This window comes from Micropterus salmoides, unplaced genomic scaffold, assembly GCF_014851395.1.
Source record: "Micropterus salmoides isolate LMB-PRFRI ecotype aquatic unplaced genomic scaffold, ASM1485139v1 Ms_hic_scaffold_22, whole genome shotgun sequence".
NCBI lineage: Eukaryota > Metazoa > Chordata > Actinopteri > Centrarchiformes > Centrarchidae > Micropterus > Micropterus salmoides.
Genome location: NW_024041373.1, coordinates 21642975 through 21657628, shown reverse-complemented (window position 1 = coordinate 21657628; position 14654 = coordinate 21642975). Strand labels below are relative to the sequence as shown.

Genomic DNA, 14654 nt, shown 5'->3' with positions numbered 1-14654 from the left:
TTGATATTAGAGGTCTCCTTGATAAAAGCATAAAATATAGCACAGCTCATATTCCAAAAAGCTAAATAGATAAGAGTACTTTAATAAATAAATAAAGTATTGAGCAAGGAGCTTCATTGGAACTGCATACATGAGTATTGAGTGTGTTTGAGGCAAATCTAAACTGGAGCTGCACTCATCATTTAAAATACAATGGTCCCATTCCCAATTATTTTCGTACTGCATAGATTAACCAAAGAGCAAGCTGACCCCAACCTATAATCATAAGAACTAACCCCAAAAAACCTCTGAAGACTCTTATCAACTGCTCTCTCCATACAGCCCCCACCTCCCCATCCCACTTTAAGCCTCTGTTCATTACATGCAGAGGAAACAGGATTGTAGCTCTGATCTGAAGTGTGGTCAATCAGACCGGCTGGCTGGTGAGAGGAATTACAGCTTGATCTGTCTGTAAATCTGTAATGCCAGACTAATTTAGCCAGCAGCTAAATGCCACCATATGGCTGTTGCTGGATTCTTAGTGATATATGTTCATGTGGCCTCGACTGTATTCTGACCAAAAGACTAAATGAAGTTGACGGAATCTGAATATGTACTACAAATTGAATACACTAAAAACACGGAGGAGTTTTGCTTTAAATAATATAATATTCTAGTGCTCCATTCCTCCTTGCTGCATTTTTCCTCAGCTTTGCACGTGAGTGTGCTCCAGTAGCCCGAAGCATGATGAGACAGGAAGTGATTGCTGTTGCCTGGAGCGATGAACTTGGTGACCCCTGGGGCTCTTGAGTTGACACCCCGGCTCCAACACACACACTCTCCAACACACACACTTTTTTCTTTTGCCCCTGGGGTGCCAAACCTAATTTGCCCCCAGCCAATACAGCTTAACCCCCTCCCCTCACTGCTACACGGGTGAGCGAGCATTAGGGGGCCCTGCCCTGTATTATTGCACACACCAGCTCACATCCAGCACACAGTTGAACATGAATACAGGCTTGAATGCTGAGTTGTAGCTGTGTTTTAATGGAAACATCACACTTTTATCACTGTTCTCTCGCTTTCTCTGTGTGTGTGTGTGTGTGTGTGTGTGTGTCATTTACAGACCTGGTATGAACAAGCTGCCACCAAGATGCAGGTCAAGTCAGCAACAACCCCTGCCACAGCTGAAAGCAGTAGTGAATACCAGGTCCGTCTGATGGCCCTTTGTAAACGGGGCAAAGCCAAAGGTAAGCAGCAGGAGGTCGCAGTGTTGTTGTCCCACATGATATAGAGGCAAACTTAAACACAATAAGAAGCAGAAGAAATCTGAGGTGTGTAAAGTTTCCTACAGCCCTGATATACTTTTAGCTTATCACTTTTATTTAAGCAAACAACTGCCTTTTAGAACATACAGCACAATCAGCAACAAGGGCTTCCAGTTGGTGTCCTCAGTCTTGCCAAGTCACGTCAAGTTTTATACACTAGTCTTTCAGTTCTGGTTTCAAATCCTGAAGAAAACAGCTGCAACATTTTTATTTTCTCATTTACTCTGCTGATTCGTGCCAGGTTAGAGCTGCTGGGAGTCAACCGTATAGTTTTTAACTATGGATATGAAATTGGACTCAAGATCAAGTTATTCTCGAAACAGACCAGTACAATGTGTTAACCGACCACGGCTGTCCATCAAGTGTTTATAGCAATTCAACAGCCACACACTGCAGTCACAGAGAGGGCTGAGATGTGATAATTGTTTAAATAAGGAGATAATGACACACACTTGGACAATCTTACCTCAAAGGCATTAATAGTGTAACCCTGCATACTTTCTCCACAGACACCTTTATAACCCACCCCATGTTGTAAAGGTGTGAGGGTTTCAGAAGCTGTCTCACTATCAGACAAGCTCCTCAGCTGAAAAATACTGACTCCTTATAAAGCTGTGTAGAACTGCAACGGTTCTAACAATACTTTCACATCTCACAGACACACAGAGCCTGGTGGAGCATAAAACAGACTTCACAAGTACTCACTGACAGTTTGGAGTCACCAAAAAGAAAAATCTGAATTTTAGTGAAATTAAATTGGCATTGTATTGTGTACTTTCCACAGAAGCCTATGGGATGCTGAAGGATGCAGATAAAAAGGGTATGGCGTTAGGCCCTGCCCTTTATGACCACCTGATCCGTGCCCTGTTGGCCAAGGGATCCATTGAGGATGCCATGGTAGTCAAGGACATGTAAGTGCCTTAACCCCTTATTCTGCAATGAAAAGAAACTTACAAAAGAGGAAAAGTATTACTGTCTATTCCACGTTATGATACTAGGCATAAACAGTTTATTTGAACAGTATCGAACCACCAGGGTAGACAGATCTTGGTTAGAAACAGAACAAATTCAACATGCAGTGTGGCTAATGCTCTGCTACTTTCCCTTGCTCCTCCGTCTGTGGCACTGGGTCACCTCAGGCTAAAACTACATCTTCTCAATAGACATGAGGATTATAAACTGATTGTGTGCTAACACACTCAGCGCTGCTGGATATGAACAGCCCCAAACACACACGCTTAGATGTACAGATTTTATTTTTTTCTGGGAAGTGGTTGACTTTGCACAAAAACATCAATCTTCTCCCAATTAGTAATGTATCATGTGTTGTTGTGTTATGGGGAACATATCAGGGCTTGAGCCTGGAGACAGATGGATTGGCAGACAGAGGTATTAGAGATCTGTGCATTGCGCAGCACTGATCTTCTCTGCTCTGTTTGTCTTTTTAGGTTATCTCCTCCCTTTCCCTCTTCTTTATCTCATTTTGTCCTTTTTTTATATCACTTTCTCCCTGCAGAGGAAAAACACAGAAGCAAAGTGTTAAAAAAAAAACGGCATAATAATATAATGGCATGATACAAGAAAGAAGAGATGCAGCTACTAATTTGTAGGCAAAGAAAACATCTATTACACTATCAGTCTCATTCCTGTTTTCTTCGCTCAACATGGTTCACTCTCTTATGTTAGGAGAAATAATCGTATCAATTTTAGACCCGTGTTTCAACAAGCGCGAGGCAATACAAGTGATAACCCATCTCCAGTCTGTTTGAATTGGTTTATGGCATCCCTGCCTGGATAAAAGCTTCGTTTATCTGCACTCTAAATGAGAAGTGAAATGAGCTGAAAAGAGAGTCGGGGAAAGATGGAAATGGGGAGGAAAGGAAGGAGATAAAAGGAGCTAAATAGGAAAGGAGGAGTGCACGAGGGGGAGGAGGGCTAGATTTAATCATGTACGAGGTTAATGAAGACGCTATAAGAATTAATTCTGTCTTGGTGTGTGTGTTTGTTTTTGGGTAATCTGTACAGAATTGAGCAGCGGGGTGCTTATGGTGAGATTAAGGGATTGGGAGAGCGTGATGATGATGAGAGAGAGGAAGAGGTAGATGATGGATTCATTGGCTAAAGCACAATACCCCTAGAAGGAGAAGGCGAGGGAGAGTGTGTGTGTTGGGGAAAGGTGTGTGGGAAACAGCCTCTAGAGATTTTCTTCCACCCGATAAGAATAATTCTGACCGCACACTCCCACTGCTCGGTCTCCACGGCAATCCGTCGGCGACCCTGTTTCCCGCTCCAATCTCCGCTGTGACAGGGTCACAGCTGCCGGATGCTGCTTGGCCTGGTGTCGCCGTGATGATAAGGATTGCCGGCCTGATGCTCAATTGAGCGGACGGATTAATCTAGTTGCAGGGCTATAATAAGAAATAAAAAATAAAAAGACGGGAGGCAAGCTTGATTGAGGTTTTAGTGGCAAAGAAATGAAAAGGAGGAGGGCTGAAAAGAACGGCAAATAGACTAGCAGATGGAGCGAGGGAGGGAAAGTTGAGAGGAAGAAGTGGTGAGGAGCGGGGCAGCCACCGGCCGCCTCAATACCTCAGCATTCAGCGTGACCCATCCCCGCCCTCCCACATAATACCACACACAGATATACATACACACACATGCAGCAGCTCAGCAGGAAGTAATCAACTGTTTGATGTTGGTGTTATTTTCACGGTCACAACAGGCTCTTTTTGTTCCCATTGTCTTGTCTGTCTTCTGTCTTTCAGCTGTGACTAAAATGCCACAGAAATATTAACTGAGTCATCACAGATTAAAGATTTGCTTTTAATGGTACAGTATCAGCTCTGAAGTTAGAAATAATGGACTTTCTAATAGCTGTGTACAATCCACCCTGGTAAGAAGTTACATGTTGCAGCCAACACATGAAACCATGGTAGACATAATCTCACATCTATTGAAATGTAAATGATGATCTTTTATTTTTGCATCATAGCAATGCAACTGCCCATCCAACATGGGATTACATTACGCACGATGATACCACAGACTTTCAGCAGCTGACATGTTGCATAGTGTGTTAAACAGTACATCTTCCAAAACAAAAGATTACAAAATAAAGTATTCCAAACCAGGAAAATTCTTTGTCTCTCTCAGTGCTGTGTCTCGCGTGCCGGGCTTCCAGCTGAGTGACATCGCCACCAGTTTGCTCATCATCACAAACAGCAAGAAAGGCCAGGTCAAAGGTAAGAAACAGACATGTATGGGGTAACACGCCAATGTACTCATTTCATTCACACATACATACAACTGACTTCTTGTGCTCTTCATTAGATGCTCTTGAGAAACTGAAGTCCATGCTGCAGGCGGACCAAGTGCCCTCGCAGCTTGCAGTCACCAGACTGGTTCAGGCCCTGGGAAGCCATGGCGATGTGGTGGGGATCCAGGAAGTTGAGTCCCTGATGAAGAGCCTCGGCACAACCCCCAACCTGTCCAGCATGGTGTTTGTCAACAACACGGCCCTGGCACACATCAAGAAGTAAGACTGCTAAGGCTAAATGTGGTGATTTATTAATGGACTTGTGAAAGCTACGTATGAGTTTAGGAGGCACTTAAATGAAACTTTCTGGCTTTTGCATTGTCTCAAAACTTAACGTAACATCAGAGTAATTTGAAATATCCTAAAATCACATAAAAGTCTACACAAAGTATAAGTCACATTTAAACATACGCGGCCTTTCAGATGTTTCCGTAAATCTGATGTTTTGAGGAAGTTGTCGTCATGTCACATTCCTTGCAGACGAATACCAACTACATATTGTCAAATGGAGTACAGATAGATGAGCAAAGCTGCATGTTACATGAGCAAAATATAATTTAAATTTATGACTAAATGTACCATCTTTTATACTATTTTGTAAACAGTTAAGTGCAGTACCAGCAGCAGAGTGTGACAAGACACGGGTTGACACACACTCAAAGTAAAAGCTTACAGGGCGAGCGGGGCGTCAAGTACAAATAGGAGACACAGGCGTAATAGGATTATTCATGGATTCCTTTTAATGTCAAGAAAACACCCATCCTCCACTGTTGCTTTGTCGCTTCTCAGACAACAGAGAACAAAATATAAAGCACATTGTGCATCAAACTTTCATTGCGGCACTTGCCGCATTAGCGATCGTGCCCCAGCTCAAGCGGGTGCGTCACCATGCCAACTTGGAGGGACAGCAGGAAGCGAAGAATAGGAAGACAGTCTCACGCGCGATTGGCCCTCGCAGCGCGGGCCTGTCAGCTTGAACCCTGACCCCTGCGGGCTGCGCTCTGAGCGGCTCTGACACGAGCGTCCCCGCTGTATCTGAGTCAAGCTGACTGGTTAAGAGCCCGGGCGGAAAAGCAAGCAGGCCCAGAAAGCAGAGCGCCACATTTAGAGGGGCCCCCTGCTGAATTATTCAGACGGTCCCAGTCGCAACAATCAGCGTAGATATGTTTCCCCACCTCTGGACGCTTTCGCATATACATACACAAAGATGCACACACACCCTGTATGTTAAATATTCATTACAACTAGTGACGGTGGGGAGGGTGCAGGGAGCGTAAAATGTTAGTAGCGAGGTCGGGTTGCCAGATTGAGTTGTTTTAGATTTGTAGCGCTTTAGTTTGCAGGCTTTGTTTGGTTGCAGCAACCTCAGCAGAAAAACATTTCACAGTACGAGCGTGGATGAGTGAGCTCAGTGGAAGAATGAGTTGCCCTGCACTCAGAGGGAGGTTGTAAAGCACAAAAAGAGAAAACCACTATATTTTCATGTTCGATTACAAAATATTCAAAGTCTAAAAGAAGCATGTGGGTGCATTTTTTATTGTTCTTTAATCTGGTCAGTTTCACATGATACATCTTATGCGCATGTTCCTCCCCCAGGGGTCAAATCACACTTTGATAGTTGATACATAAATCATGGTAAAGGCTTAAGTATTGTTTTTCTCCCAACCCAATATCCCTTGAAATTACGGCCATATTGGACGTTTTTTGTGTCTCACAATTTACATTCACTGAGTGTTCAGCGCCAGTGCAGGAAGCAGTGTGCCCTTTTTAACAAGGATGACAGCAGAGGTGCTGAAGCTGGGTGGTGGATGGGTGTGTAACACTTTCAATCATTCACTAACCTAAACCACGCCATAGCTGCCATGCATTGGATGTAAAGTGTTGTCATTGGATGCAGTTCAGGGTTTTGAAGAATCGTCCACTATTGACCTTCTTGCCTCAGGATAGGGTGTAGTTTTCTGAACTAACCTTCTCTTTCCCTCCCAACCACCCTCTTCAGTGGTGATCTGGAGTCAGCTGTGGAGGTGATGGAGGCAGTCTTCACTAGTCCAGACAGCACAAGTCCCAGTATGTCCTTCGTCTTCAGAAAGATCTTGGAAGATGGAAATGACAAGGCCTTAGACAAGTGTAAGACGCGCACACACACACACACACACACACAATGAATACTTGTATATAGAAAGAAATAGAAATACAAACTATGACACCAAAAGCAAAATTACTGATTTAAAATAGATGAGAATAAGAATGATGCAGTCCAGTACTTAAAGAATGTGCATGTTGTTTTTCAGTGAGTGCTATGGCAGAGCGGCTAGCCAACCACTTTGCCTGCTACAGACCAGCTTCAGACCTCTTCCTCCAGCTGCTGGAAATGGATAAAGTCGAAGATGCCAAATTCATGCTGGCTGTGAGTCTTTGTGTGTGTGTGTGTGTGTGTGTGTGTGTGTGTGTGTGTGAGGTTTTCAGATATATTTGGTCGTGGTCCACAGAGGCTGAGCAGAGATACACTTATTAATATTGGAGGTTAATTGACAAGCAGTCATGCAAATGCATAAAGATGCATTACTTGCTGCTCTTGCTCGCTTCTCTTCATCACTATTTAAACATGAAGTGAAGAAATCCATGGTTCTCAGGTCATCACACATGCATCTGTTACTCTCCGTTTTGTCCTTATGTAAAGAAGAGTAGAGATAAAGGTGCTATGAATATCTTACTTGTGGAAAACTATGGTTGGCCTTTGAATGAATCAGAATTTTGCGATTGTTACCCAAATGCAACAATCTGCTATAGTGACAAATGTCGTTGAGTGTAATTCTCAGTTTCAGATGGCCAAGTGCAAGTATGACTCGTGTACTGCTGGTTTGCGATTATTTAGGCTGGAAGGGAATCAAAATCAGCACTGAACTTTTTGTAACCACTTTAAATACATTTTAAATCATCTGGAGCATTTTGTCCCGGTGCGTACTTCTCCAGTTGAGTGTCTTGCACTTGGCTACATATTAAATTATTATATCAAAGTAATTAAAATCTGCAAAAAAAAAATCAACAAGGGAACTGGTGATGAATTTAGTGCATCACAGCTTCCTGATGCATTCGTCCAGTTGTCAGACCCTGGTGATGGTGGAGACGTTATTCCGTCACAATTGTTGACTTATTTATCCCGCCTCACATTTATGTCAGGAAATGCTTGGCCTCATTCCACCACTGAGTCTGGTGGTCTGAGACTGGCTCCTTACTACTTCACTTATTCATCACATCACAGTTCATACATTACAGCTCGATGACTTTGCATTGAGCCTGGGGACATGAATCTGCAGAAGCTAGATGGGTGAGAGACGAGAGGAAGGACGAAGAGGGCGAGGTAGCGAAAGAGATTCTCAGAATGAGACACAAATTAAAATGAAGACACCGCTCTCTTCCTCTGTAACAGTGATCATTTCATTTCATACTCTCTTGCTGAGTGAGTACACCTCTTGGGTCACTCAGTTGCGTGTGTGACTAGAGCGCACACTAATGAACACAGATGTATTACTTACTACTCTCACTTATGGCACTTTTTAAAGATGAACTAAAGGAAAGGGTGTTTTTCCGGTCATGTTATGTCACACAATGTTAGCCGCTTATTTTCACCATGACATACATTTATTCTTTGTTTTGTTTGTGTGTGTTATTATAATCTAATAAATCATACATTTGCCGCAGAAATAGTAGATCTAATCTGAACACCTTTTGAACAAGGGCTACTTAAACAATCAAAATGAGTAATTAATACACTGAATATGCAACCAAAAGCACAGTTAAATGTACAGCATTGAATTTTGAAACATTATTGCATTTCCTAATTCTGATAATTAATGAATACAGTATGAGACCATGGTAGAGAAAAGTAGAAAATGGCTACATACAGTACTTCGTGAGAAAGATCTGAAAGGGGCTTTGTGCTAGGGCCCGGTCTGGTCTGTTTTTCTTTTATTTAGTAGTAGGTCACATACAGCATCCCTTCTGGACCAGTCCATGGACTAGAGTAACAATGAGGGAAACTGGGAGACCCAGAAAAATACAAGATAATGTAGTGACACTTGGAGATAGAGGCCACATGTGCTGCTCTTCATTCCTCCATGACATCTCGAGTGAATATCCCTCTCAATTTTTAAGCAGGGATGTCTAACTAGCCTGCATGTTAATGAACAGATAGATTTTGATCTGCTCTCATCTTCATAACTATTTAAACACAAACTATGGATTACATGATTCTAAAGCTATAATATGCTTCTTGCTTGATATGCATCTTCGCTCGTTTTTTCCCCATTTCTCTCTATAAAGTTGACAGTTCAACATAACATAAAGGTTATACAGAGTTATATTATACGTCAATGTAATTATACATTATATGATCAGCCATAACATTATGACCACTGACAGGTAAAGTGAATAACACTGATTATCTCGTTAACGTGGCACTTGTCAGTGGGTAAGATATATTAGGCATCACGTGAATGAAGTTGACGTGTTAGAAACAGGAAAAATGGGCAAGCGTAAGGATTTGAGTGATCTCAATTCAATCGAGCATCTGTGCAAATGTGCAGGACAAACAAGTCTGAGGCTCCGCTTCGCAACTTACATGACTTAAATGATCTGCTGCTAACGTCTTGGTGCCAGATACCACAGCACACCTTCAGAGGTCTAGTGGAGCCCATGACTCGGTGGGTTAGGGCTGTTTTGGCAGCAAAAGAGGAACTACAAAATATTAGACATGTGGTCATAATGACATGTGGTCATAATGTAATGGCTGATCGGTTTATATAAAAGTTGTGGGCAAGGCAAATGTATTCATGTGGCACCGTTCAGAAAAAACTTGAAAATTAAACTTTAAAAAGATTTAATTTAAAAACACTTGGAATCAATAATATAAGAACAATCTAAATAAAAGGGCTAAACACAATAGGAGCAGGATTATAAGCCTGCTTTTAAAGACAGTCAGAATTAATCAGCTGATCACTGGGATTATTTGATTTCAGTCAAATCTTGCTTACACTGAAGATGATGTTATCATGAATATTGAGCGGTGTTGCTCTGGAAAAGAACATGTTGTTCCAAGCAACACTTGAAATATGAGAATCCCACTTATACATAGTCGCCATGCCTCTTAAATTGTAAACAATTTAAATACTCATGCAGAACATGGGTAAAAAGAAAACCCAGGAACAAATGCTCATGGTGTTAGAAAATAAAACTACAAGGACATTTCACTGCAAAGACTATTCTAAAAACATGTTCTCCCATTTGTAGTTAAAGTGTTAAGTTAATGAGTTTAGACTCTCTTCCAGGGTCACTGGAGGGTAACAGCCCGACTCCTCCATCCCATCATAAGTGAAGCAGGACCAAAACTCTGAAAAGCTTTTAAGTAGGCGAGCAGACCATAATGATGACAAGGCTATCAGGAGAGAAGGAGGTGAGGCCGGTGGGGAGCGAGAAGAGAGGAGAGGCATGAAGTCCGTCATTAAGGAGTCTTCTAGTGACAGAAGGGGGCAGTGAGGCAGGTGCTTTACGGACTTGTCCACAACTGCTTACGTGCATGTGTGTGTTGGGAGGGGTGACTGAGTAAGCATTCCCTGGGTATCCAGAGCTTTTAGGCAGCATGTATGAGGAGCAGCGGAGACGGGAGGACCGGTCGGTTGTGGCGTCACCTTTGGGAGTGGTTGGTGTAGCAAGGGGAAGAAAAACACTGAGAAGAGAGTGAGTGAGAGCATAGAGCAAAGTTGAGTGAAGTGGCTCAGTGTTGGTCTAATTGCGTGATTTTACTAAAGCCATTCTGCCGCTTGGTGACTCTGAAAGAAGGCCGCTTGCTCCGTGTGTGTGTGTGTGTGTGTGTGTCGTCCTGTTAAAAGCCTTACAGACTATTCGCTTTTAATTCTGTACAAGGTGGAGAAGGAGTGAAACACGTTAGTTTACGACTGGCTAGTAATTGGACCTTATTGCTGCTCAGCCAGGAGAACACACTCCCTCAGAGCACAGCAACGTTAATGCATCTCCCGCACACACTCACACTTTAAAGACACAGTTAAACCCACACACAGTATATTGTATGCAGGCTTGCGTGTATTCAGCATAAGCAGTCATGCACAGGTAAAACCTTAAAGCAACAGAAGTCTGTCTGTTGTCAGATTTTCTTCATGAAGTACATATATTTCTAAATGTGTCATCCTTAAATTGATATCGTATTATTGAAATCTAGTGCACTGAAATGATTCATTTGGTTGTTTTCTGTATTTGCATCACTGCCAATACGGAGTCAGTTTTACCAAAAAACTGCTGCAATTTTACCAAAAAAGCAATCCTATAGTTGCAATCCTATCAGACAAGGCTCACTGCTGCTGGGATTATCTCAAAGGGAATATCAAACTCCACATTACTTTAGACCATCTAGTGTTTCCTCATGCTGATGTATACGGGCCGATGTTAGCTTATCACAGATCTATTCATATCAAGAAATTGATGCAGAAAAACGCCAACAATTTCTTTGAGATATAGAAACAGTGACATTTTAACATAATTTGTTCACCAGAGTGCAGTGACAAGTTTATTACAAGTTTAGTAACTGTAAATGTTCCGCACTGTTCACATTCTTGTGGCAGTTCTTTAAAGCACAGCTTTAAGGGATCCTGTTCAATATGTATGTGTTAAAATACAGTATTGGTCAGGATATAGTTATTTGTGAAGGATATTTCCACCAGCTTTGCTTATTTGTTTGTGGTAATCTGCAGATGAGTTCTGGGAAGTGAAATAGAAAGGCCACAAAGATTTTCCATCACTTTTCAGGGGGAATAATGATCATAGGAAAATGTAGAATTAAACTAAATTTTGCAGCTCATTTCTTCTTTCTCTTGTTTTACTTCCTGTCTCCCAGTAATTGTCTTAAAGCTGTGCAGGCGATAGTCATGCCGCTTATGCTGTACTTAAATTTCCACTGAGTGCTGAGTGATTTGGCCTTCAGTGTGACCATAATTATGTGATCATAATTATGTTTTCTGATGTGAACATTTCTGTACATTTAAATTCATAAACAGAGATTAGTTATTAAATCCATAATTAACCTTTAACCTGAATGTGGGTGTGCGGCTGTTTATATTAATGCTAGGGTGTGTTTATATATTGTAAGTATGTGAAGAGCTCAGGTTGGAGAGTTTTAAAAAAAGATGAAATCAATGCACTGCCCCCTTCATGTTATCTCTTACACGTTTCTTCCTTGTCCCTCTTGTCTTGCTGTAGCGCTGTAACGCCGTTGCTGAACAGAAGGAGGTGCTGTTGTCGTACTTGTCTCGAAATGCTCAGATTCCCGGACAGGTAAAAAGCCATCCACCCGCTCATTCTGTCTTAAGTTATTCCCACTCTGCTCAGGTTGTTCAGTATGTCTCGCAGAAACTGCTTTTTTTGGTTGTGAAGGAATAAGAACAAAAAACTAGAAATAAATATATTTTCTCCATAAAATCTAATCCAGTTTCACCAAAATCAGTGAATAAAGTTATAAAAATTGTGTTTTTGTGCTGTAATAGGTTTTTGCAACCTTATCCTTGTCTCATTAGTGGTCTGATAAACAGTAAATGTATTCAGTTCAGTACCCCATATCACTACTTTCCAAGATAAATTAAAGCTGTCATACGCTGTCGAGCACACCTGCCATGACTGTAAAGGCCACGTCAGAAAACAAAACTTTCTATTCATGTCATATTTGCAATTATTTCCACATTAAAAAATTATCACAAGGCCACACAGATATTGTTCTCGTATATAAATGCCCTGCTTGTGTACACAGGTGGGCAAGATCAAGGCCCTACTGAGCCTGATTCCAGACTTCACTGAGAAGGAGGTGCTTTACCCATACCTGATGAAATGTCATGGTAAGACACACACACACAGTTTCACACAGATTGGATGGGTGCAGCGGGTGGCTCGCTGGCCTGTGGCTAAGTCAACATTAGCGGACGCATTAACAATGCATGTGTGTAGGCAGACTTTCAGGGGTTAGAAGAACACATGTCCTCTAATGAGTTAGCTGTCTTGGCTAGCCTAGCGTGCTAATCGCAACATGGTCCACCACTCAACTTTTTTTCTTCCTGTTTTTGTTCTCCCCTCTCCATCGCTTCTTGTCCATGTGATTTTTTTTCCCTCCCCTATTTTTTTTACCTACATCCTCTCTGCACGTCCTCCCCTTCACTTCACCTTCTCACCCTACTGTCTCCCCTCTTTCGTATCTTGTCACACCAGAGATGAGCAGACATGACTATTTAATTAGCATTAGCTAGCTGGTCGGTCAAGGCAGCCATAGGGGACACAATTAGCTATGCTCTGCTCGCCTCTGTTCTCTGCCCCGTCTATGTACTTTTCCTCTTTGAGGGCTTTTCTTTTCTCTCATCTCTTTAACTTGCCTTTTTCTTTGACAGCGGCGACCTTACTTCCCTTACTTTTGTCTCTTTGATACACACACCCACACGCATTCATGCTGTTTCAGATTTGCAGATGATTACTCTTGCACGAACAAAACATAATTTCAGTCATCATTTCAGGTACGTCTACCTGCAGAGGTGATTTTTCCTCTCCCCACAGTGGAGGTCTTCACTGCAGTTCTGCTTTTCCATCTGCTGCTTGTTTAACATATGCAGTCAGCAGCATTTTAGAAGCAATTCATTATCCTCGCAAAAGCATGGGTTGTGTGTGTGTCTTTATGGCAGACACAAGTATATACAACATTTGGACAGTATGCATGTGCATTTAAGATATAAGTTCTTGGTGCCAATCAGTTGACGATAAATCAAGGTGGAACATACCACCAAGAAATATGACACATATTTTTTTGCCCCTTACACACACTTTAATTTTTTGTCTAAATTCAAGTAAGAATTTACCATGTTGAGATTTTACTCTCATTCACTGACTTTTTGTGTCTCTCCCCGTCTTGTCTGACAGTTCTGGATAAGGACTTATCATCAGCCAAGGCTCTGTATGAGCAGATGCAGAAGGAGGGGATCGTTGTAGACGAGCTGTCTCTCAAACGGATGGCTGTGCTTTACCGTGATGCAGGAGAGACGGTGCCCTTCCCTGAACCCCCTGTAAGTCTCACACACACACACACACACACACACTCACTCACACACACACACACACACACACACACACACACACACACACACACACACACACACACACACACACACACACACACACACACACAGGAGATGCTCTACATAATCACTCAGCATTTAAGGATGTTGGACAGAATATACTTGAATGTCCTGTTTCGGGGGTAATGTTTGAACGTCTTCCAACAACCTTTAAATCAAACCCACACAGACTCCACCCATGTAGTCAGTAACAACAGTAAAAAAAAGTTACACAAGGAAATTGTGACTCTACAGTCACCAGCACAAAAAGTACAACAACGTATTTAAAAACTCAGATGTTGCATGAAATACTGAGCAATTTGGGTGTTCTATTGTGTAACTTTAAGAGCTGCTCAGGGAAAAGTGCTTAGCCAGCCTACAGTTTTTCCTACAAACCATTATTTTGGACCATTGCTTACAGCACAATGGTATAGTGGTGCAGGGAGATGGGTTTAAAAAGATAGATTGCATAGAGATCGAAAAATGATTAATTACTATTATTTACTCAATTAATCTGTTGTTTGGTCTATAAAATGCTTGAAAACAGCAAAAGATATTTCCTGAAGTCCATGGCAATGGCATGAAATGTCTTGTTTTTTCCAACCAACAGGTTGAATTTACTATAACACGGTATTACAGTGTGCTTGGAATGAATAATTCAGAGAATGGTAACATGTCATGATCACGTTGTTATTATTTGATTTTTACTGGAAGTCCATATATGATACTATTCAATTATTTCTCAAACCTACGTTATATTAGCACACAGTGGATACCTCACATACACATACACACACACACACCTGCCCATATTGATACAACCATGCAGACATGAACAACATATTATGAACAGATACACATACACACGCACAT

General features: G+C 41.8%; 1 protein-coding gene across 1 annotated transcript in view; it reads left to right on the top strand.

The window, feature by feature from the left end:
- Positions 1-14654, top strand: part of lrpprc (leucine-rich pentatricopeptide repeat containing) — a 59505-nt gene that overhangs the window by 42505 nt on the left and 2346 nt on the right. Inside the window, exons 29-37 of the mRNA XM_038737034.1 lie at positions 1106-1229; positions 2092-2218; positions 4461-4549; positions 4638-4842; positions 6623-6750; positions 6915-7030; positions 11893-11967; positions 12437-12521; positions 13588-13730. Coding sequence (XP_038592962.1) covers positions 1106-1229; positions 2092-2218; positions 4461-4549; positions 4638-4842; positions 6623-6750; positions 6915-7030; positions 11893-11967; positions 12437-12521; positions 13588-13730 — 1092 coding nt within the window. The remainder of the gene's footprint in view (positions 1-1105; positions 1230-2091; positions 2219-4460; positions 4550-4637; positions 4843-6622; positions 6751-6914; positions 7031-11892; positions 11968-12436; positions 12522-13587; positions 13731-14654) is intronic.